This window comes from Ostrea edulis, chromosome 8, assembly GCF_947568905.1.
Source record: "Ostrea edulis chromosome 8, xbOstEdul1.1, whole genome shotgun sequence".
Classification (NCBI taxonomy): Eukaryota; Metazoa; Mollusca; class Bivalvia; order Ostreida; family Ostreidae; genus Ostrea; species Ostrea edulis.
Window position 1 is genome coordinate 68,503,862 of NC_079171.1, and position 26,326 is coordinate 68,530,187.

The window sequence follows — 26,326 nt, forward strand, 5'->3', positions numbered from 1 at the left end:
ACCAATGACAGTGTATATTTTGTGATCATTTGAACTACATTTCTCTGAACAAAATTCTAAACAAAACATGTCAACAGAACATTCTAGGTTATGAATATTCAAAATGGTAATGGATTCGTTTGTACCTTCCAGTTTCAGACCAATTTTTTAATTTGGTAATTATGAAAGGCTTTAAACAAGAGGCCCAAGGGCCACATCACTCACCTGAGTCACCTTAGCTCATATTTAAATATTTTCCCCTTGTGACCCCATCCTACCCTGGGGGCCATGATTTTAACAAACTGAAATCTGAAATATATGTCGGAGAGCTTTCATGTAAATCTCAGCTTTTCTGGCTCAGTGGTTCTTGAGAAGAAGATTTTCCTTATATATTCATATGTAAAACTTTGATCCCCTAATATGGCCCCATCATACCCCCAGGGGCCATGATTTGAACAAACTTGAATCTGCATTATGTCAGGAAGCTTTCATGTAAATCTAAGCTTTTCTGGCCCAGTGGTTCTTAAGAAGAATAATTTTAAACATGTTTCCTATATATTTGCATGTAAAACTTTGATCTCGAACTGTGACCCCATCATACCCCAGGGGCCATGATTTGAACAATCTTGAATTTGCATTATGTCAGATAGCTTTCATGTAAATTTCAGCTTTTCTGGCTCAGTAGTTCTTGAGAAGAAGAATTTTAAAGATTTATCCTATATATCAGTATGTAAAACTTTAATACCCTATTGTGGCCCCATCCAATCCCCGGGGGCCATGATTTGAACAAACTTGAATCTGCACTATATCAGGAAGCTTTCTTGTAAATTTCAGCTTTTCTGCTCCAGTGGTTCTTGACAAGAATATTTTTAAATGACCCCACCCTATTTTTGCATTTTTGTGATTATCTTCCCTTTGAAAGGGACATGGCCCTTAATTTGAACAAACTTGAAAGTCCTTCACTCAAGGATGCTTTGTGACAAATTTGGTTGAAATTGGCCAGCGGTTCTTGAGAAGAAGTCGAAAACGTGAAAAGTTTACGACAACGACAGACAATGGACAAATTTTGATCAGAAAAGCTTACTTGAGCTTTTGGCTCAGGTGAGCTAAAACATGTGTAAAAAATATCATCTGTTTACAGAAATTCCATGATATAAGTACTACATCTGTCCTTTCTATTCATTGTGTGATCCAACAAAAATGGTTTTATTTACTTCAGATATATATTGCTTTTGAAAAAATATAGGGTCCTTGGGGTAATTTATCAAAAATGTATACATGTGTTGGAGATTTAATTAGCCTGAAAAATCACAAAAGACTAGATTTATCATGATATTGGACTAAGCAGTAAGCATTTTTAAAGTGTAAAATAACCAACATTTGAATTTTAAATTTTCTATATTCACAAGAATCGATCCCGAGGCAACCAGAATGGATGGATATCATAGATCCTGTGTCCAAACACACTGAAGATTTCATAAATTTCCAAAAATGTTCTCCATCCTTTGTTCTTGTCTTTGCCAGAGGTCTTTCTTCCTGTAATATTATATACATGTACTACATTTATCACACCTAAGTGGCTGTACAATATGCTTAGCACTTTCAAAAAGATGACTTTCCCGAAATCTGAATTGATACAACTACATTACATAATCTATACATGTATGTTATTAAAAGGTAAATATGGGATATCAGAACTAGAACATTTTGGAACTCTTCAGAAAAAGAAGTTACGAAAATTATACGTCACTTGAGAAACTCTTGTATGCAAATTAGTGATGGCTAAAAACAACTCATTTCTGATATAAAAATATATGCCTCGTTTAAAAATTATTTTTCAGAATGTTGCAAGTGAATGTCCTTGTACTAAAACATGAGTTATTGGATTAAATTCTGATGTTTGGTAGCAGAGATAAACACAAAAGAAAAAGTATATTTCCTACACTGTATGCACTTGTATGGATATTTACTTTATAAGATTTTCTTGAGTTATAACAACCAACCGTTATGAAATGATATAATAAATCACAATAAATTATTTATAAATATATCTCCAGAAATGTACATATCCATGCAGCAACATGTAGCCCCCCCCCCCCCCCCCCCCCCGTTTTCCTGAGATTGCGTTAAATTATCACATACAATATTAAAGTTTGTTATTAGTACATGCAAAGATCTATTCATTAGCTGGTCACTTGATATAGTAGCGGTGAATAATACTGGAAATGTAAGGCTAGATTGATTTCAACTCATGAACAGAAGAATACACCCCCCTCCCTTGAACTGTGATTAAATACATTGGTATCATGTCACAAAGGGTGCAACGATTAACCAAGACACGGTATATCACTGTAATATTATGCAACGGTTCGATTCACGATATTTTACACTATACCGCATTTTGGTATTCTCTATCTGGATTAATTTGAACTGTCCAATTTGGCTTTAAGATTACATGTATGTTGTAACAAGAGTACCACCAATGGTTCATAATATGCCCGTGAAAAGCTAATATAAGGTGTTTCCTTACATTATGATTTGTAGAACATGGCTTCAAGTAGTATCAACAATCAATGTCAGTGTGTGACATACTTTCTTTCCATCATAAAAACAGATCAATCATGTACTCTCTATGTAATATTTTCATTTGGCATAAGGTGTATGTGTACCAAGTTTGATGGTACCAGCTCCAATGGTTCAGTCTTTATCCTGCTACTACTATCTTGACCTTTGTTCTTGAGAAACAATCGACATTCTCCACTTGGCAAAAGGTGTATGTGTACCAAGTTTGACAGTCTTAGCCCCAACAGTTCAGTTTGTATACTGCCTACAAGGTTTTCCTACTAAGTGATACTGTGAACTTGACCTTGAAAAACAATAGACATCTTCTTCTCATCATGGTGATCGAATGTACTAAGTTGCAATATCCTGGAGTTTATGGTTTGGTCTGTATCCTGCCCACAAAGTTTTCCTACTTAGTGATACTACGACCTTAACCTTTGATTTCTGACCTTGAAAAATGTTAGGCATCTTCTTCTCATTATGGTGATCACATGTACCAAGTTGCAAAATCCTAGATGTTACGGTTCAGTATGTATCTTGCCCAAAAGGTCTGGACAGACAAATGGACGATGGTTACCATAATACACCCTGTCCAAATAAAGATGGTTTCCGGAAATGGAAAAATGTGGTGCCAGTGAATTATTTCTCACCCTGTGAACCATTAATCCCAAATACAGGAGCATTTTGGACATGCAGTTGTAACAGTAAGGTCCAATTAAATGATACCAAAACCAGTGTCATTGTTCATTAGTTATCATTCATATTGATAAACTTGTAGCATGTTAAAAGTATCGTGATACGTATTGTATTGTCAAGTCTGTATCATACAACGTATCGTATCATGAGGCAAGCATATCGTTGCACCCCTACATGTTACCATGTTTAATACCAGTATTGAATATTAGTATAATAGTTTGATCTTTCACAGTTCATACAGTTGTCTCATATAGTGTTTTTTAAAGGAATAAAATAATCTTATTCAAAACTCTATAATTTTCAGACCTCTCTCACCGAGTACAGAAAAATACTTGTGTGATTAACAAATTTCATTCATATTTTTAAGGCTTTCCACCTTTCTGTGGAAAGTCATATTGTTATTGTTCTGTTTATTATTTTCCTACCGTCAAAATGTTTTTTCGTCTTCAAACTTATCGAAAACTTTAAAGTCCATGATATAGCACTTCTTGAGAAACGAATGCATTTCAACCTGCGTCATGGAACTTTGACCCCTTACGGAGTTACCTGACCTTTGGCAGAAATCATTGTTATCGCTACTACTTTTTAACCGTAAATGATAGGAGGATGAAACCTTTACAGGTCAATTAGTAGAATCGAAGAACTTAAAATGAAGGGATTAGCTGACCGTTAAAAGGAGTTAATGCCTCCTTATGTTTTGCGATTTCTACCTAAATAATTGACGACTCCTAAAGTATTCGTCGTAGAGAGACGGAACACACTGGAATGGGTTGTGTGACCTTGACCTTGAAAAGTAGGTCAAGGGTCAAAGGTCATCCATAATGGCGAGAAAATGGCACTTTTTATACTCTCTTTCCCTCTTCAGATAGCATCGAAATATCACATGGGTCAGCAAGGAATTCTCGATTGGTCTCGATATCATGAATTACAACTCTAAAACTTTGACCACACTGCGAATGTCGGCGACTCGCATCGAAAACCCTGTTATCGCTACTCCTACTAGACCGAAAGTCGTGGGGACGCGATACCTTCACCGACGAATTCACAATAAAACACTCCCCCACAGAGAAGTTGACACAGGGAAACCGATAACCCTGAAGTACAGTTCTCGCCCCGAAAGTCTCTGACGTTGTCATTCGAGCCCACAACTTTTTCACGGATCTAGATAGAGACGTGGGACCACTTGTGCGAAGCCCCGTGATCTATCTGACCTTCAAAATGAGGTCAAGGTCAATCTGTCCCTCTCATGGAGTTTTCGATGTTTGACCTTGAAAGTGGGTCAATGTCAAAGGTCAAGGTCACACATCAAGGGGTCAGTCTCCACGAGCAAGGCAAACCCACACATCACGCCTATCATCCCAAAGGAAGAAATCCCCAACCCTTCAAGTGATCTATATGTTAGATCAGCTGTTTACACCATTTTGACCGGTCACATGCCCAACAACAGGATTCTAGCTAATCTGACCTACACATACACATCTGACCTACACCCATTTTCTCCATTTCTTGACTGTCTTGTAAATCAAATATTTCCATTTGCATTCATGAAAAAACATGTGCCAGATTCCATTAATGTCTGCCTGCATCAAAATAAAGACTAAGTTAAGTTGTTGTTGTTTTTTTGATGATGATGCAACTTTACTCGACAATTGAACTCCTTGACATTCCATCCCGACTGTCATTGTAAACAAATAAACACTTACCTGCAGGGTCAGATGGGATGCAGTATTCCTATTCTCCGTTCAGATCCTACACTCAGAAACTTCATCTAATTCACCAGCCGCCATTTTGTCTGGGGTTCTTTTTCACAGCCTAAATCCATATGCATGCCTCCTTGGGTGAAATGACTAAAAGACATTGTCTCCGTGAATTAGAACACATAGGATGAGCAATTACAAACTGTATATCAAATTCCACAATCCATAACACACATGGTAAATTCCAGTGCACAGACTCCTACCATCTTCTCAACATGAGGCTCATAGTCCCAGCATGCATGAGCAGAGTGTCAGCACTACATGTGTAATCTCTGAAAATGTCACTTCCGGTTTCTTTACACCTCCAAATATAATATTTAACAGGTCTAAAGTCACCCCCAAACACCTGCACAAGTCCTATTACACTTTTACCCGATATGTGCCGGCTATCCAACACCCACACCCTTTTTTTCAAATATTTGACCGGTACTATCGTGCGAAACCAAGGCCTCAATCTCCAACACTTCAACACTCAAGGCGGCACATTTGAATTTCTTTTCTATCCAAATCAAATTGTTTAGCATTTGAACACTACTGAAAAACCGGTAGAAGGTGGGAAGCCCTCTAATTGTTCGTGAACAATTAGGATCACTAGTTATTGATATTTTCCTTTTGCGATTTATGAATTTGAAATGTGGAATTAATTAAAAGATTATTTACGCAACCCCAGCCTCGATCTATTCAGATGTCCTACTTTTACAGCCCTATCTATTGGAACACATCCCAATCTTAGTTTCTTTCACACTTATGCATCAAACGATATGAAACTTGAACTCAATCTGTAGTTACTGCATTACAAGTTTCAATGAATTCTCGCAAGCATTATGCAAAAATATCTGGAAAACCAATGGGACAGACTGATTGACAGAGAGACGAACAGAGAGGAAACCTAAAATCCACTTGACTTTCGTTTTATAAACCGGTAGGGGACTAATAACTGGAATTAGTCTTTGAACTTTATATGGTTATTTTCCTTGATTTTTTTAATTTTTAAAATATTTCATTTCAAGCAGTCTGTTGTGATGTAATGGTGATATGTGATATATAACCTTTTAGATGTAAATTATGTTCTCTACCTGTTCTGCCTCTAACTCTTCCATTTCAACTAATGATGTTCATGATTGTTCCCCCTAGAAACAAAATTTTACACATCAAACACATACATGTACATAATGCATTATACAGGTTTTAACACAGTAATGTTACAATGATAAGCAAGAGCCTTGGCTACAATCTCCTAAAACATACAAGATTTAATCAAAAGTTATTTTAGTTTTTGTCTCTGTGTCATATTCTCCACTTTATCTTATATGTTACCCCTCTTAGGAGGACCTCATTTTATTTTGTATGTATATATGTTACCCCACTTAGGAGGACAATATACACTTGCACGCATACAATTACAGACCACTTTCTTAATATCATCAACCTATTTTTTCAATGCCATATTTTTCATCTTCCAAAACATACATGCTTATAATATATATGCATATATACATGTATATACATTTTCTACTTTAGGTAGACTTGTCATTTATCCCCAATTGTCACTTCTGATTGATTTCAAAGAGACTGTTGCAATGTGATGGTGAGGTATAATCTTAGATAAAAATTATGTTCCCTACCTGTTCTGCCTCTAACTCTTCCATTTCCACAAATGATGTGCAGGATTGTTCCTCCTAGAGACACAATAATGTTGCAATGATATGCAAGAGTTTTGGCTACAATCCCCAAAAACACACAAGATTTAAAGTCCTTTTTGTCATTGTCTCCATGTCATATTCTCCAATTTATTTTACATGTATATATGTTACCCCTCTTAGGAGGACAATATACATTTGTACACACATGTATACAGATGCTGTTTGTGCCCTTAGTACTTTCAACATTGTCACTTTTTCTTAGCCAATATTTTTTTTTTTAATTTATCAACATTTTATTTGTGAATTCCATTTCAATCATCTACCAAAACATATCCAAGCATCTGCATTTTCCATTTTTGGAGGCCCGGCTATGTACATGTGTGTGTTTGTTAACTATTATAAAACGGTTTTTTTTTAAATTAATTTTTCTGCAAGTACATGCATACTTTAGACAAGATTTTATGTAAAACACACACTAGGAAAACATAAAGACAGCAATCACAATCTGAACACGAAACAGGAAATCAGTGGAATGTATACCTGCATACTGCATGTTTAATACCATTTATGCAGATTCAAGGTAGCTCTACCCTTATGCGACTTATCAATATTAATGGTTGAAAGTGGAAACACTGTATTAATTTCCACTCGGTATAGTTTGATTTTATTAATAACCAAAGCAAATGTATGTGTTGCCACCTTTTTTAAGATGTCAAACATATAAGAACAGAAGTATAGGTCAATATAAAAAAAACCCACACATTTTCTTAAAACAGAGTAGTAAAACATGAGAAAAATGTGTTAAAATGACAAATTTTTAATGTCAACAGTATAGAAAAAGTTTATTTATAAATATTTGACCTATTGAGTGCCCCTACCACCCCTAAAAAAAACCAGGGCCTTTTTCAACTCTCAAAAATTAAGTCCCCCCCCCTTTGAAATACAGTACTACTCACCTTTCTGATAACATAGTTTTTGTTTTTAATCTTTCTAGCAATCTCTTGGTTCCGCACTGAATTTCATAATACATGGTATCTCTAGTTCACCAATACCGGTATCTTAGGAGTAGTGATAGTCTCCATTTACAATGCATTTCAAAGCCCCCCCTCCCCTCCAATGTTGTTATTAAAAAGAATGCTACAACTTTACTTATTTTTCGAGGCACGTGTCCAACTACTGCACAGTCCTTTACAACAGCAATCGCATATTTATGCATAGGATTGTTGATTTCTATTTTTTAAGAGTTTCTCCCTGGAATGGATCCCAGATTATAGATATATCTGTAAACATGAAATCTCCTAAACTATATTCATACTCGGCCATAGTTGTGCTGGGAAAGTGAAAACGAAAGTTTAGTAAATCGTACGTGGTATTAGTCTATGACACAAACGGTTTCAAGTGAAATTGAAAATAATAGCTACTACTGTATATTTTAATGTAGACAAGAATGGATTAATTATTAGTGTTAGAAGAAATGAAATAAAATTTATGTGTATATCTATTGGGAATATTTCAGCATAGAGTACTAAATAACCACACACACCCCTCCAATTTTCTAAGCACCCGGGTTGCTCAATAGGACGAATATGGTATGTATAAAATGTTAGTTTATATTAGGGGAATCTTTGTATAATAGACACACAGTAGAGGAATTCCAGCATAGGAGTTATCGCCCTTTACCAACTGGGCTATCAGGCCATCGGTGAGCAGCCCGATTGACTGTTGCTGGATATTGTACATGTGTTTTCTATCCTGAAGCCTTCACAAGGACAACAAATAAAAACAAACAACTTGTTGGATAAAAACCAATCACAAATTATGGAAGATCTTTTTTAAACATTTTTATCTACTCCTACAGTTTTAATTCAAATGTTGCTGAACTATTTCTACTTTCCTTTACTATGTTTATCCAACATAATATGTAAACAATAATAAGCTTCAAGAAATAGTATAGCAAATAAGAAATGAAATGTGCCTCTTTTTTTTTAATGAATCCATTTAATTCATGAAAAGAAAATCTTTAAAAACAGATAAAATTTCTTTGAATTTTAATTTTAACAAGAAAAAATTAAAACAGTTCATCATTTCATATGATTGTGATAGCATCAGTTATCTGAATCCAATATTTCAAAGATTGCACATGGAATTTTTTAAAGGCAGATTTTGAACAGTCATGGACACAATGATTTTGGGATGGTTACATGCACATATCTATACCTCAGGATGTTCCTAATGTAATTTGAGATGCTAATTCATATTTCTTCTGCAATTTGTTTCCAATCGACAGAATATGATTAATCAAAATGTAAATGATCACAGGTCGACCCTTACAGTATATGACAAGTCATTTTACCATGTTTACAAGGAAGTTAAAAGGCACACAAAAAAAACCATCGTGACATCGTTTCAAATATTTGAAAAACTTTCTAGTTCAACAGGGATTTAAAGTAGATAAAATAAATAAATCAGTGGACCATTAAACCCTTAGAACTCTAGTCTAATTCACCCTACATCTCCGTTGGATTTAGAGTGCATTTTAATGCAACCCATATTTCTACACTTCTTTCTAAATCTAGGTAATTTATTATTTAACAATACTAAATAGTTCATGATATCCATAATATAATAAATAGATTATTATAGGTCATGTTTTGATTGCATTTTGTATCACTCTAGATATTTATAATTTATTATATCATTCACTAAAAACCCATGCATGTACCCAGTGTTAAAATAAATCAGAATGGTATATTTTAATCATTTACTATCTATTATCAATTATAGGAACTCAATATGCTTACCATTGTATTTTGAAATGTGTCCAACAGAAAAGCCACTTTTGTACAGATCAGTCTTAACCCAATCGACACTTTCCTCCTCTAAAACAATAAAAAGTGTGTACATGCATTCATTTTGGATGCAGAAAAAAATGTCATAAATTCTTATTACACGATTTGTTTTATTTCATAAATCTCTAAGAGCAATACTTACTCCTACTCCTTGAAGATTAATTGTATATTGTTTAATGCCCCTCTCAATAATTTTTCACTCATATGGAGACATCACCATTGCCGGTAAAGGGCTGCAGAATTTAAAGGCCTATGCTTGGTGCTTACGGCCTTTGAGCTTTAACGTGTCACACCTGCTGCGACACCTCTGTTTTTGCGGACTTGTCTGAAGGACCCATTTAGTCAACTCTTACCACAAGCAAGGGGTACTGAGGATCTATTATAACCCGGTTTTCCACAGGAGTTATGAAAAAGATGACAGATGTCATGTAATTGGCACGTTTGGCAAGAGATACATCAATTTTTATGTCCCAGAATTAAACAATTTTTCCACAGCTATATCACAGAAGAAATTATCAAGAACTAAATATTTCAGTAGAAAGTCATAGAAAAGCATATGCAGTCACAGGAACCATATAGGCGATTCAATATTGAATCAGTGGGACAAGATATTTTTAAAATGTGGATAAATTAGTATTATGTGGTAATTAAACATTTAGCTAAGATTCCTAAAACATGAAAATGAAAAACGTAAAAAGGGACAAAATAAATTGGTGAGAAATACATGTAGTTATATCTTTCGAATTTCCTCCATTGTTTACAATAGTGCAATATCTTTGAAAGAGGCGCCTATGACAGGAACCAGTCATTTTGTCTGTAGTAATAATAGTAGGGAACATGATGGGGTGGTATACTATAGACCCTACTATTAGTATTGCAGACAAAACTACCGGTTCCTGAGGTGCATTTACGTACACAATCAAAATAAGGACAATGCACATTGCATTGAAAACTGCATGGCGTCTCCTGCATTGTGTCTTTAAGTGTAGGGCATAATGACGACACATTTTCGGGATTCTCTATATCCTAGAAAATCTTTATATCAATGCTAAAACATAGTAAACGACAAATATTGTCCTAGTCATGTGTCATGGCGTGACGTGACTCGGAGACGGTAGACCCCTCTTTCGCTGCCCACTGAAGAAAACAAACGCGGCCCGGTTACTCGTACTCGTGGGGGAAATTGTAATGGCCTAAAACCTAACAATATATAATTTGCGAGAAATGTGCCTTGAAATCATTTTTGAAACCAAAATAAGAAAATTTTACTTACACGTGACAACATCTTCGCAGACGCTGGATCCTTTCCGGGTGTCTCCGAAGGTTCCCGAAGTTCATTTCCGTAACATGACAGCAAAACAGAACGCAACAAAAAAATCACGGTGTTGGAAAATTCAACATTTTTAAATACCATCTTTAAAAATATTAATCTAAATAATCTGACACCTAGTGGTTCAGAATAAGGAAAAAATCAAACGAAATTTAAATATATTTCCGCTTTCGTTTGTGATGCCCATTTGAAAAATGTCTACACAAGTCGTGAAACGTATATTGCCAAAATAATACACGCTAGTTTTTAACAACTCTAGAATTTACACTTTTATGAATAAAATGAAATATTTTTGCCCGAAATGTAAAGTTTAGATTCTAAATTTAAGGAAAGAAAACACATTTTACTCAAAAGTTAAGTACATAATTTCATTTTACAAGTAGAAAATTGGGCAGACTTAAAAACGTCAGCCTAAGTTTTACGTCTGCCTAACGCTGGTCTATAAATATTTTGCGTCCGCTGAAGTCTTATAATAGGTATGTATATATATATATATATATATATATATATATATATATATATATATATATATATATATATATATGTATATATATATATATATATATATATATATATATATATATATATATATATATATATATGATAAACATGTATTCGTAGTCCAAATTTCCTCCCTTGTTTACAAGTAGGCTATAGTGTTTGTATATTGCTTAATATAAGTATATACACCTAACGGTGTGATGTGTGAATCTGGTATATAATGGATAGGAAAATAAACAGTAGTTGTTGGAGGTGCCCTATCTGTAGGAGAATGATGAGAAGTGTCTGTAAAAGACATGGCTTTCAGAAAGCAAAACTCTTAAAAAAAGTACTCTATAAAACTTCTCCATCGTCAACTTCCCATATTTATGTAGCAATGTTCCAGTATCAACTGCCTATGTTGTTTGCATCTCTCTGATTCGATTCGTGAGAGCTTGTTCTCCATGTGGTCAGTTTTTAAATTGAGGCAAGCTACTGACAAACAACAAGGTTTTTTTTTACTGACAAACAAGTTGATGCTGCAGTGGATTTAATTGCCTCGTCAGCATTATATGGTGGTTATAACGATTGTCACGTTTTGTTGTCAGGGAATATAGCAGATAGTGTTATACTTTGCATATTTATTATTTTATTATTTTTACATACTTTCGTTTCTAATCATTACAAGAATACAATGGAATATAATTAAAACTCAGTTTTATAATTGTTATTTTAATCACACTGCAGTTGTTTCAATCACTTATGGATCACATGGATGGTAGCCGTACACACTGGTTCCAGTTGGAATGATGGCTCCGTTTGGAATACTAATCCGTTCACACTGGCTCCCACTCTACTTCCTATTTCTCTTTGATTTATTTTTCAACTAATTTCAAGGTTCTATAAAATTAAGTTGCACATTTTCAAATATACATATTGTTTTATCATACTTTCATGTAAAATACTCGAACCTGATTGGTCGAGAAGCATTGGAAAAAACATAGTGTTACCCTCTGAGAACAAAAAACACGCGTCCCAGGATGATAGTATCTAGCAACGAGTAACAGTACTTGACAACGGGTGATATTATGAAAAAAAATATCACATGCGTCAAATTTATGCTCGGACGGTTCGCCGTACATTGCTAAACGACGTCGTTTGAGCGTTTGTAATAAACGCGAGTACCCGCATCGAAATACGAAATATCACATGACAGTGATTGATGAAATGTCAACAGACATACCTTTTTCTGCTTTCCAGTTTGCATAACATTCAGTATAATAAAACAAATATTGCATGTAGTTGAGGGTTACGTTGAAATGTTCACCCCTCGAGAAACCATTGTCAACCTCGGCTACGTCTCGGGTCAAAATTTTCAATGTTACCCTCAACTACATGCAATATTTATATAATCTTACAGTATGCATGTACCTCAACCTAGTGCGCATATGCATGCACCCCTACTACACTATACATTTTTGTAGTACAACCACGGTGCACTGTATATACTAATATATGTACTTTTACTATACTAATTACTTCATATACTCAGTGTTCAGTATATACATATACCTGTACATGTACTTTACTTACTACACAATACTGATACTGGTGTATGATAATTGACAATGTGTTTTCATTGTAACTAATTGTCTTCACGTGTATTCGGATGAGAGTGTTGCACATACTTTATACTTAAAATATATACACACTACTGTCAAAATTAACACATTACTTGTAAAATTAACAATATTCAAACTTTAACTAATTGTACACAACAAAATCAACAATAAACTGCAAGTGAAGAAATTTGAAAGTTTTATAAATAATCTAATTTAGTCGGTAATTTCAAACCCGACTTAAACATATGGGTGAAAGTTTGGGATAAAATGTATTTTTTTACCTGGACACAGCTTTGGTTATGAATGAACGGGGAACATTTTTTATTTTAAATTTTAAATGTGACAACGATCTTGTTTGCCAATACAACCTACCTAGGGTAAAATACTGGCTGGCTTATTCCCTACTTATTCTTAGGCGATTTTGACTAATGACATCGCGACTGATTCAAGCTTTATTTATGGATCACGACATGGGCACTTTAGCTCCATTTGGAATATTACTTCTTGCTTCCACAGGTAACTATTCCGTTTCTTCTTGATTTCTTTATAAATAATTCTGTGATCTACAAAATCAAGTGGTACCAGTTGAAATATGCATATTGTTAACTTGCATTGTACCTGAACTTAGTGCGAATATTAATGTACCACCATTACACTGTACATTTGTGTATTACAAACATGATTCACTATACATACGCACTGGTCATTATCTTCACCTTTCACAAGTACGTCTTACTTTATATGTCCATATTCTTAGAACACTCAGTGTATACAAATACTTGTACATCTACATTTCTTACTACACAACACGCATGCTGATGTACGACAATTGACATCGTTTCCTTTGATATTGTTACCAATACTCGTTGTTTTATTTGTATACTCATTAGAGTTTCACACAGACCCTGCACTTAAAACATATACACAGAAAGCGAAGAAAAACTGCAAATGAAGAAGTTTGGGAATTTTATGGGGGGGGGGAACTGAAATTAATACAAGGTGAAAATAACGAACAATGATCAATCTCATGACTCCTATAAGCAATACAAAATAGATAGTTGAGCAAACACGGACCCCTGGGCAACACCAGAGGTGGGATCAGGTACCTAGGAGGAGTAAGCATCCCATGTTGACCGGTCACACCCGCCGTTAGCCCTATATCCTGATTAGGTAAATGGAGTTATCCGCAGTCAAAATCAATGTGCCATGAACGGCTTAACAATCCGTATGAAACATGTCAGACAACATTTGACCCAATACGAGGTTGTATTGACGAAATAGATCATTATAACGACCATAGAATTTGCAAATGTTGACTTCAATCGAGACTGTTGAAACCCCTGCACCATCAACTTGTTTGTCAGTAGCTTACCTCGATTTAAAAACTGACTATACGCAGAACAAGCTCTTGCATATCGAATCAGTTGAGATATATAAACACCATATGCAGGTGATAATGGAATATTGTTACACAAATATGGAGAGTTGACGATGAAGAAGCTGAAATCATCCCGTTTGTCATACAGTTGAGTTGTCAGTTTCCGTTATTGTCTACTTTCAATAAAATATCTAAGGAAGGAAGCAGAAGTGGACGACTCTGTGATGTCCTTTATTTCGAACTCACAGGGATATATCAAATATCAGTAATGAGATAGATAAGTGTGAAAGTAGAATACGTCTGAAGCAATATGACAAACTCGATATCATACAATGTTGAGAATCGTCAGCTACGTAATGCACTGTTAGGTGTGTCTGCTAGGCCCAAACTAACCAAATGATACCAATATTTAAAATACGATATTTCATAATCAGAAATTCAAAACCTGATTTAGAGGTAGAGGTAAAAGTTTGGAATAAAATTATTCATCTACCTGAATACAAATTTTGTTCTTATCAACGGAACTCATTTTTTACTTTAAATGTGACACCCTCTTTCTCTACTGCTACACCATGTTCTGAGCAATTTGTGGCTATCAAAACAAAAGAGAGTTAGTAGAAATAACACAGTGTGCATATGTTGTCGTGTCGCCAAACAACTTAGCCATTACATAAAATTTTTCATTCGACGGAAATGTAGTAACTTTGTTTAAAATTTCCGAAATTCAGAGAACACCCAGTTTTTAACCCATAGAAAAACGGGATGAGTTCAGCTTTTCCATGGTCAACTTCCCAGATTTATGTACCGGTATCCCATTACCAGTTGCATATGGTGTTAATATCACTCAACTGATTGAATACCCAAGAGCTTGTTCTGCACTTGGTCAGTTTATAAATCAAGGAGAGTTACTGACAAACAAGTTGACAGTACATGGGACTTCAACAGTATCGTTTAAAGTCACCATTTCAAAAACTCTATGGTCGTTATGATGATTTAGTTTGCCTATACAACCAAACATTGTATCGAATGCAGTCAGACATGTTTCATAACGATTGTTAGACCGTTCTTGGCACACTGCTTTTGACTAAGGATAATTTCGATTACCTGATCAAGATAGACGGTTCATGGCGGGTGTGACCGGTCGACGTGAAATGCGTATTTCTCCTAGGCACCTTGTCCAACCTCTGGTGTGCCCAGGGGTCCGCGTTTGCCCAACTCCCTATTTAGTATTCCTTATAGGGATTATAAGATTGATGACTATTCGTTAGTTTCACCTTTCACAGAACTATATTTCTAAGTTGAATGCTGCCGGATATGATATTATGATTTGTAGAGGTAGTGGATATTTTGTCAGAGAAAATAAGATATGCATAAGGATTTCAATATTGAAGATGTCGAACAGTGATGAATCTCATAACTCATAACATACGAGAGGTGGAGGATGGTGCCTAAGAGGAGTACGCACCCTCTATAAACTGGCCACATCCGGTCAATCTCTTTGTCAGGTAAACGGAATAAATCATAGTCAAAATCAGTTCAGCAAGATGCAATAAAACAAAAAGTGACCGACCAGTATTCCGACGGTCCGATAGTCCGACGGGCTGGTATGTCAACAAGTAAGGTGGCATGGACAACTTAATGAGTTTGTATAATTTAATCATTAAATCATATAATAAAATGAATGGTGGGGTCGTCCCTTGGGCTCGATGAATATTGTACTACTCTGGCGGCTTAATCACTGTATTTACCTCAAAACCAGCAATAGTTGTGTAATATTACATTTCTGATCAATGTGTTAGTTAATGGAATATCTTAACTATCTTCCAAAGCATTGCATAATAAGGGGAAATGTGGTTATAATTCTCATTTTCAGTATGAAAGCAGAGAAATGGAAAGTTGTTTTTAAAACAGCATTCCTCATATGTTTCAAACATTAGCTTATACCACAGGCATGTGTTTGAGTAACAGGCATTCTGATAAGTTGGGTCTGGTAATAGTGGGGGGAATGATGTCCTACAGCGGAAAACCGAGAAGGGGGTCAGTAAAAGTCTTAGGTAAAACGTACAACTATTTACAGTATTAGCCGACATTATCTTCATATTTATGCTATAAACATTATCAATTTACTAGAAGTGGAATAAACATGTTGTTTATTGGCTGTATTTCCTGAAAATAAGTTCGATATAAACTAGTGTAAACATTTTCTTCGTTACGGACGCCATTTAATGGCATGGCACTGTAATGTACAATCTCAATCGGTTACTTAGTGATATTTTGAGTTTTATTCCAAATTAGTTTAGAGGGGATTTTTACCAGCATCATATACATCATTTGCTTTTTTTTAACTGGGGCATATTTCACGCCTTATCGTAACAGCTTCTTCTACAATTAAGTCACTTCTTTTAAGGTCTTGACTCACCTGGATAGCGACACCGGGGCTCTGTTTTTCCTTTTTCGCTCTTTTTGCTTTTTAGGTTTTTTTTATTTTTTCTTTCCCTTTTTTGCCAATAAACATGATTATTGCAAATATTATGAATGTATGGATGAATGTTATTTTTGCCAAATCATACCATTAATGTGAACACGTTTTTTTTTTTTTTTTTACTTTCTGTACACGACAGCTCATTGTAACATTCATTTGGCTTTGATTGATTATACAGATTCAGGATATGGGGCTCACGGTGGGTGTGACCGGTGAACAGGGGATGCTTACTCCTCCTATGCACCTGATCCCACCTCTGGTGTCCAGGGGTCCGTGTTTGCCCAACTATATATTTTGTATTGCTTATAGGAGTCATGAGATTGATCACTGTTCGTTATCTTCACCTTGCATTATAAAACTTACAACACGTGTAGCAGTCTTTTACGATCGACCAAAATATCATTTATGTCTCATACTATTTCCTTTTCAAGAGGACAGCTCACCGAAGCTTGTTTTTGCTTTAAAAATCAACACTGTAAAACTGTATGAGAATGAAATGTCATTTATTTTAGACAACAAATGACGAAGATAAAGGTTCATACAAAGAAGGGGGGAAATCAGCGATCCACGAGCACTGTCATAATCTTGCACAATATATCAACCCATCATTTCTGATTTCCCCCATATAGATAATTTCACAAATAAACATGGTACTGACCAGTTCAAACAGGGGAAAATCAGTAGATACATACAATGTAATTACATAGGATTTCAACACATCTGTCCTGATTTTCCCCATGCATGATTATCACAAATAACAAAGAATGACTAGTTAAAACACAGACCTTGGAAACTTGTTCCAAAGTGTACAACAATCAAAAAGATGGCGAACAAAAAGGGCCACAATAAGATGATGAATAATTAATCTACATTTGTATATATAGGTGGGATTGAAGATGGGGAGGTGGTGGGTTACTGGATTTCTCAAATTTCAACACGCTTTCTACAAGTCCAAACAGTCAAAACTTTCTAACAGAAGTAGACACGTGATCTATACAGAAGTTTTCATTGGTTCAGATACAAACTGTGCTAATGTTGAATAGGGGTTCCCTACGGGGTTTAATGTTCAGAGGTACAATACGGGTACTAACTAATATAAATAATATAAGGAAAAAGTTTCGCCATAAATGTTATTATATACATAATAGATATTGTATGTATCATACTATTTCCTTTTCAAGAGGACAGCTCACCGAAGCTTGTTTTTGCTTTAAAAATCAACACTGTAAAACTGTATGAGAATGAAATGTCATTTATTTTAGACAACAAATGACGAAGATGAAGGTTCATACAAAGAAGGGGGGAAATCAGCGATCCACGAACACTGTCATAATCTTGCACAATATATCAACCCATCATTTCTGATTTCCCCATATAGATAATTTCACAAATAAATATAGTACTGACCAGTTCAAACAGGGGAAAATCAGTAGATACATACAATGTAATTACAAAGGATTTCAACACATCTGTCCTGATTTTCCCCATACATGATTATCATAAATAACAAACAACGACTAGTTAAAATACAGACCTTGGAAACTTGTTCCAAAGTGTACAACAAGCAAAAAAAGGCGAACAAAAAGGGCGAAAGATATGATTAACAAATCATATTCAGAGCCATCCAAGGTGACCTGTCTTGTAAATTGTGTAACAAATTCAAAACATTTATATACATAAGTTGTGAAAAACATAACTACAATTCAACCATAATGGAGGTAATTAATGGATATTTCGGTTGGACCTTGTTGGTGAGTCAGCACACAAATATGTCTAAAACAGGTACATTAAAGTGGGAAGGACAATGGATTGGGGGGGGGGGGTTCCACAGCAGTTAAACACTGACCTGCATGGTAACCCCGTTGTTGCAGCAGTTAAACACTGACCTGCATGGTGACCCTATTGTTGGAGCAGTTAAACACTGACCTGCATTGTGACCCCATTGTTGCAGCAGTTAAACACTGACCTGCATGGTGACCCCCGTCGTTGCAGCAGTTAAACACTGACCTGCATAATGACCTCATGATTGCGACACTTAAACACTGACTTGCATGGTAAACCCCATTTTTTGGGAAGTAGGACACTGGCATTTTTGGTAAAAGTTATATATGGTGAAAATTGGGCCTGCATAGAAAGATACCGGGTACAGCCAATGAGTGAAATAAGCCAACAACTTGATGCAGCTGAGCAGTTAAACACTGACCTGCATAAAATAGTTGAACTTCACCAACGGATGAGCTGATTCAGGAGAGGTGAAGTGATCGAAGAGAGAGTATATGGATGCGAATATAGCGTTTCAGGACATTAGAGTTCCAGCGACCTAATTGTTGGATATAATTCTCCGAGTACCCTTTTTGTGCTGCATATGTTGCTGCCCCAATGCGAAAAGTGTGACCTTTGTATAGTGCAGGATTGAGACCCACATACTTAATGATGTTTGAAAGTTCTTTGGAAACATAATTGTATGTAATCGGAGAACCATCTCTATATTGAAAAAGTGAACCAGATGTATGACCTGAATGTGACAGATAACGGTGTAATGTTTTGACGGGGCAATGGTCCAGTGTGGGGGAGCCCTCTACACAAATTGTGACAGGCTTGTTCATTTTTTGGGTTTTGAAATAGCGCAATACTGATTCCACTCTAGAGGGAGTTGAGCCATTATATTGAAACTACATCTTGAAGGTGAATGACTTTATCTGATGTAATGCCTTGTTTTACTGTGACCTCACCAAGTCTAAGGAAAGCATGAAAACAAATAGAGAAAAGGGCTTCTAACATGATACGATAATCCAAAACAGAAATGGTGTGGGGTATAGCCTTGATAATCTGAAGCAAGATATCTCTGGTAATTGGCAGGCGTGAATCCACTGTGGGAGACAACCTATGACAATCCCTTAGTATCTTTTTCACAATAAACATATGTGTAGGGTCCGGTAATGCAAGTATCTTGTGTATATAGGCTATGGGAGAAATATGGGAAGACATTGTACTTGCACTAAAATGGGATGCATGCAAGTGGGCTATGAAGTTGCATATGTCAACCACACGCAAGGGTAAAGCTATCTGACCTTGAAATGTTTGCAGGAGTTGCCATGATCGCCGGTACGCTAATTGAGTTGATAATGCGAAGGATGCAGATAAAAGTGTCCGTGTCCCATGTGCTAAATGTGTAGAAGAGAGTGTGGAATGGGTATCTGACATTCCTCCAGATACGGTGCTAGCTGCCGAGCTGCCTGGAATCGAAAACGAGATAGCTTGTCTGCAATTACATTCAATTTTCCCCTAATATGTTTGGCTTTGAAGTGAATATTGTTGTAAAGGCAAGCAAGCACAAGCCTCCTGATAAGTTTCATGATAGTTTTGTCTTTGCTAGATTGTTTATTAATGATTTGTACTATTGTCATGTTGTCGGTTAGAAAAAGAATCCTTATATTTTGTAGTTGTCTTCCCCATAATTCTAAGGCCAGGACAATGGGAAAGAGGTCCTTAATTGCAATTTAAAAATGATCAAGTTCTTTTGACCAAGATTGCGCAAACCAGTGTGATCCCAACACTGCCGCAAAGCCATTTGACCCTGACGCATCCGTGTACAAATCAGAGGAGTCCCATTGTTGAGGGAGGAAAACTGAGTTTCCATTGAAGTGCGAGATGAACTGGAACCACATGCTTAGGTCAGCAGGCGCCTCTTTGGTGAGATAAACAAAATGGAAGGTTTTTGAGATATTGCAAGTTAAATCGATAAGGCGTCGCAAGAAGGCCCTACCTGGCACTATGACTGTACAAGCAAAATTTAACAGGCATATACGGAATTGTAATTCACAAAGGTGTACCTTCTTCCGATGACAGAAATCACTGAGCTTGCTGCTAATTTTTATAATTTTATCCTGGGGCAACCTACACTCCATGGTGAGAGAATCAACTTCGATGCCATATATAATTAACTGTGTTGTAGGGGCAACAGTTTTGGCCATATTGATAGGTATATTAACCTGGTTACACAAAAAAGGAGCCGTGATAAGTCCTCCCGATATTTTTAGACACTGGATGAAATGAAAAAAGAAATCATCAAGGATTTGGGATATCCCCGATGCATGATATTTGTTGAGCATGATCCAAACCAGAGCCTGACTTAACTCCTCAAATATTTTGCATGAGCTACTGGCTCCCATGGGGAGGCAACGGTCATAATAATATTAACTTTTCCAGGTCAATCCCAGAAGCTGATAGTCTGATGGATGTATGGGCACTATGCGGAAAGCATCCTTAATGTCAGATTTTGCCATAAAAGCCCCCCGCCCAAAATAGTGTACTAGTGAAATAACTTTGTCTATCGCATCATATTGAACTTCTGAATTTTCACGAGGAATGTATGTATTAACTGACTGACCTTCGGGGAATGATAAGTCATGAATGACTCTATATTTACCTACTTCTGATTTGGGAATAATGCCTAATGGTCATGTAACAAAATTTGTTAAAGGTGGATCATCAAAGGGGCCTGCTATTCGTTGTGCTTGTATTCCTTTCAATATGTAATCATTAATGGCCTCCACGTGGTCCCTAATTGATTTATGATTCTGTGGTGAAGATCCCAAGGGTGCGCCTACACAACCTAACCTAAACCCTCTACAAAATCCCTCAACTAAGTATTGTGATTTATTTGAATCATAACCTAGTAGCTCCTTACGTAGTATTGCTGGTTTTACTGGGGTTGGAAGAGGTACGGGATGCTTGGTGTGGCCTGGGCTTGGGTTTAGCAAAACACTTTGTTCTGGGATGTTTATTGCCACATTCCTGACACACATGGATATATTTACATGGGGAGACTGAACATTTATCACCCCGGTTGTAGGCAAAACACACCTTTTGGGGACGAAAATTAGACTTATTAGCATATGGGGGATATGATTTATCCGACAATTTTGGTCCCATGGCAGCAACCCGCAGCCTCAATTCCGGTACTGGCTGTTGCCATGGAAGTAAGGAGGATTTTCTTAACTTGCGAAAACTTTCATCATATCTCCGCCATGCCTCGTCAACATGCAATCTGCTAATCCCCCTGATGTATGCACATTATTTTAGGAGAATGCATGCCTCCGCTGTATATCTCTGAAGGTATATGGACATAAATGTTATGAAAGCATCAATCCACTGATTGATGGAGAGTGGAGACTTGTTTTTGGCTCTGCTCTACATCAATTTTCCCTGCCTTTATGGTGATTGAAAGGGGATCATCTTTATAATTGGGCAGTAGTGTTCTGAGGTCAATAAATCCATTGGCCCAGATTTTGCACTTGGTTTTCATAAGGACTGTAGCCCCTAAGGGTATGTTATCACTGATTGTAATGGGTGTGGGATTGCGTGCTGACTCACCCTGAAATACTGCGTCAAGGATGTTGGTGACATTGTCACTCGAAATGGCTTGGTTGGAAGTGGTGGGTATGTTCTCGCAAGTCCCATCCATTTGGTGCCGTGAATTGGGAGACATCTGTTCTGGGGGAACGTTTGAAGTTTGGGCCCGTGCCTGCTCCTGGACGATGTGTCTCGCCAGTTTGTCATAGTCTATGGTGGGTGTCAACTATGCAGGCTCTTGTTCCACAGACGGGTTGTGTGGTGCTACACTGTGACGGCTGGACTTCTTTGGAGCAGGCCGGGGTGAAGATGGTCGCTTCCTTGAAGTGGCTTTGCCCTTTGTCATGTTTGCTAAAACATAATTAACCACAGTAAATCTGGGCATCAAGGAAAAAGGGGCATGTCAACTTCCAACAAACTTGATGAGTGAGAAAGTTGGCAAACTAATACTACTGTAAACACCAAACAGTATACCACATGACATCCAGCATAGAAATAAACAGTTCGCCTGTATATGAAAATGGACTTGTACATCGCAACAAGGGCTATTGTTCATGATAACTGAATTTTACTGAAATTAAATAGCCCAAAGCACACCTCTAGGCACAATAATATATAGATAATATAACGTGATAGAAAGAAACTAAATGCCAAATCTGGAGGCTGTTTTAGTTATCAAAGAATATAAATATAGTACCATAAGTAGGTATCTGGGAAATATGCAACACTTTTCTAACCCGTTTCGTAATAGTAGCGGCATACCGCTAACCTTTCCCTAATTTTAAATCATGCTCATGTTAATTGATAACAATGGAGTATCATACTAAAATGCCTCTCAGGGTAACAGACATTGCATTTAATGCATCTCTATAGCACAGGCCTTGCACTCTGCCTTGCTGCTACCTTAAATATAGACAGATATATAGTTTATATCTATATAACTCTGCAACCACACACTAAATGTTTCCGTGCAATAATGACACATTATACTGAATGTTTCCTGGTAATTATGTAAACATTATACTGAATGCTTCTTGGTAATTATGAAAACATTATACTGAATATTTCCTTGCAATAATGAAACATTATAATGAATGCTTCTTGGTAATTATGTAAACATTATACTGAATGTTTCCTTGCAATAATGAAACATTATACAGAATGCTTCCTGGTAATTATGTAAACCTTATACTGAATGCTTCTTGGTAATTCTGAAAACATTATACTGAATGTTTCCTTGCAATAATGAAGCATTATAGTGAATGCTTCTTGGTAATATGTAAACATTATACTGAATGTTCCTAATAATAATGAAGCAGTATACCGACTGCTTCTTTGTAATTATGTAAATAAACAGTATGCCCAATGTTTCTTTGAAGATATTGAAGAATGCTTTATTAAAGTGTTCCAGACACCAATAACACCCATGGCCTACATAGGCAAGGCCTAAAATAACTCAAGTTTGCATTTAATTTATTTTTGTGTTTATACTGGCCTGAGATCTTTGGAGTTAATAATTATGGCGTTGCGTATACTCCGCAGAAACTTCCTCAGGGGCTGATGATTGGCTTGAGTACATAGCAGGTGTACTCCATCTGGGTCGATGTATGAGAGGGACTTCCAGAATCCACGGTGTGGCCAAAACACAATCCCTTGTACGTCCGATAACTTTTCTTTCAGCAAGTGGTTCACTGACTGTACCATCTCGTTAAACTGTGGACAGGACACATATGACAGCCGAAGCAACAACTGGCCAACGATAACTTTTTTTACGCCAACTCCGTCGCGCAGATAACAAGCCAGCGAAAAAAATGTCCTCTGAGATTTTCCCTGGTTCGCTACGGGGCGATATGTCATTTTCACCGATCTGCATGAAACATATATATGGGGGTTGTGTCAAAGTGCAGAATGTTTGCATTGAAACGAATATGTTTAAGACATAAACCTCCGTTTCCCCGTAATGATACTTGGAATTTGTCGTTGTCCAAACGTAAGTTCATTATGTTGTGGCGTTGCAAATAAACATGCAAACGGCGCACATATGAATGTCCTATCACCATTGCCTTGCACGTATGATCCGCCATCGTCACTGACGCGACGCGTCTGCTGAGTGAGTGCACAAAGTTACTGTACCAATGATTCAACCCACGAGGATGTTAACATGTACTAGTTAACAAAACAAAACTCCAAGTCACTTACACTTAGTGCAAATCTCCAATGCACAAACTATAAAAGTTACTGGATTTCTCAAATTTCAACACTCTTTCTACAAGTCCAAACACTCAAAACTTTCTAACAGAAGTAGACACGTGATCTATACAGAAGTTGTCATTGGTTCAGATACAAAATGTGCTAATGTTGAATAGGGGTTCCCGACGGGGTTTAATGTTCAGAGGTACAATACGGGTTACCCGGTACTAACTAATATAAATAATATAAGGAAAGGGTTTCGCCATAAATGTTATTATATACATAATAGATATTTTGCCTCATGATCTGGATAAAAATTTCATAGACTACTAAATTCATATTTATACACAAAGACCTAGTCAGTTAGATCTCAAAATGATGTAACATGTTTGTCATGTCAGAGAGTAAGACACGGATATACTTAAACATAACGTTGAAAGGCAATCATTATTTAATAAAAAAGGTGTGTGTTTTGGTCAGATTTCAAAGCAATGCGGTTTAAAGCTTGGTGATGTTTGTCCGTCCGTGAAAAACATTAGTTTAATTTTTCTGCAATGTTAAGGGACATTTACGACATATTTTGCCTGTACGTCATCAGTTAGCAGTTTTTGTTTCCATAAATACCGGGTTTATCTGATTTAGTTCACACTTGAATGATTTCGGTCAGAAATTGATTGTCTGATTTATAAGCAGGCCGTGCCGATTTTTGGCGGTTTCTGGTAATTTCCATAAAATAATGCCTGAAATGAATAATTTTTATCTCTATTAATTACAATTGTCGATGATGGTCAACATGTCGGACTATCGGTCCGTCGGATTACCGGCCCGTCGGACTACCGGGCCGTCGGACTATCGGACCGTCGGAACAAATAGGTGTGTCGTATAGTCATCCATGTTTAATAAAGCAGACGTAATTTGGTAACCACACAGGTTACTTGAAAATACTTTGATAGCAGCGCCCATGTGCGACATTTTGTTTGGTGTAAGGTTAATTATTGCTGTAATATTTTATATAACTTTCCTTAAAATTCAACATTTGTTAATCCGAATCACATTCTAAGTGCCCAATTACAATTGAAATTCTTCAAAATCACGTATTGATTCTAAACAGATCTAATATGCGAAATAGAGGGGTAAAATAAATTTGAGTTACAGTACCTATACTAGATTCTAAAACTTCACAAAACGTTCCAGGGATGTAGTGCAGGATCCATAATATTGTATACTAAGCCCCAAATATGTCCTTCCCACGAAAACAGCAACTGTTGTGACGGCATAACTTTAAACGGGGTATCCCATAACATCAGATAGACGTGCCGTAAATCTAATTGTAAGTTAAAAAAAGTTTAATAAATCTGAAATTATATTTTATTCAAATCAACATATTTTGTGATATATTGTGTACCCAATTACAAGTGAATCTCGATCGCTCGAACGTCAATCTTTCGAGGTTCACGATATTACTCCCCCCGAGTTTTTCTCTGTACTAAGGACATGCACTATTTGTGTTCGATATTTTGATTTCTTAAAGTACTTGGTATCTAAAAGTAAAGTTTGGGTAGCGTAGAAAATGATTTTATTGTTTTCACTCGAGAATTTTCGAACTTTTGGTAGCGCATATGCACCGTCACTCCATATGTAATTAACAGTTAATGTCTAGCGCTAGTCTGTCCGTGGTAATCAGGTGTTCGCATAGGTAACGCATCCCTGCTTTTCCATGTGGGGTGAATAATTAATTGCTTAACTGGTTTCAACCCTTCAAGTGCAATCCGTGGGCTAAAATAATTCGAATATACATACCTTTTACCAGTTGTTTGAACTTAATAATATAGTAATCTTGAATTATAATTTGAAGACAGGCCAAAGAAACGTCATTAATTATTAGAATGTGTGTTTTGTAAAAAGTCACCATGATCTGTGACGATTATGCTTGGTGTACTTAGTTATTACAGAATTAGGTAATGTATGAAGCACTGTAGATATGTACATGTGTCGGTACATTT

The 26,326-nt window shown here is 36.3% G+C and overlaps 1 protein-coding gene and 1 long non-coding RNA gene across 2 annotated transcripts; both read right to left on the bottom strand.

Moving 5' to 3' along the window:
• Positions 1-6,171: 6,171 nt before the first annotated feature.
• Positions 6,172-11,093, bottom strand: LOC130049772 (uncharacterized). Its single transcript, XM_056147773.1, has 4 exons — positions 10,760-11,093; positions 9,439-9,516; positions 6,620-6,673; positions 6,172-6,231 (listed from the first exon to the last, which is right to left on the bottom strand). The coding sequence occupies exons 1-4, from the start codon at positions 10,898-10,900 to the stop codon at positions 6,172-6,174; spliced, it is 333 nt and encodes a 110-aa protein (XP_056003748.1). The 5' UTR covers positions 10,901-11,093.
• A 5,743-nt stretch (positions 11,094-16,836) lies between these two features.
• LOC125662293 (uncharacterized) lies at positions 16,837-24,592 on the bottom strand. Its single transcript, XR_008797779.1, has 2 exons — positions 18,665-24,592; positions 16,837-18,624 (listed from the first exon to the last, which is right to left on the bottom strand). It is a non-coding gene; the product is annotated as an uncharacterized LOC125662293 (long non-coding RNA).
• Positions 24,593-26,326: the final 1,734 nt, after the last annotated feature.

What these genes read in the sequence shown, in the direction of transcription:
- LOC130049772 (XM_056147773.1), bottom strand. Translation starts at nt 10,900, where the DNA reads ATGGTATTTAAAAATGTTGAATTTTCCAACACCGTGATTTTTTTGTTG. An exon ending in ACACATTTCAAAATACAATG is followed by an intron (nt 6,674 to 9,438) that starts GTAAGCATATTG and finishes TTGTGTCTCTAG; the next exon opens with GAGGAACAATCCTGCACATC. An exon ending in AAGAGTTAGAGGCAGAACAG is followed by an intron (nt 6,232 to 6,619) that starts GTAGGGAACATA and finishes TGTATGTTTTAG; the next exon opens with GAGATTGTAGCCAAGGCTCT.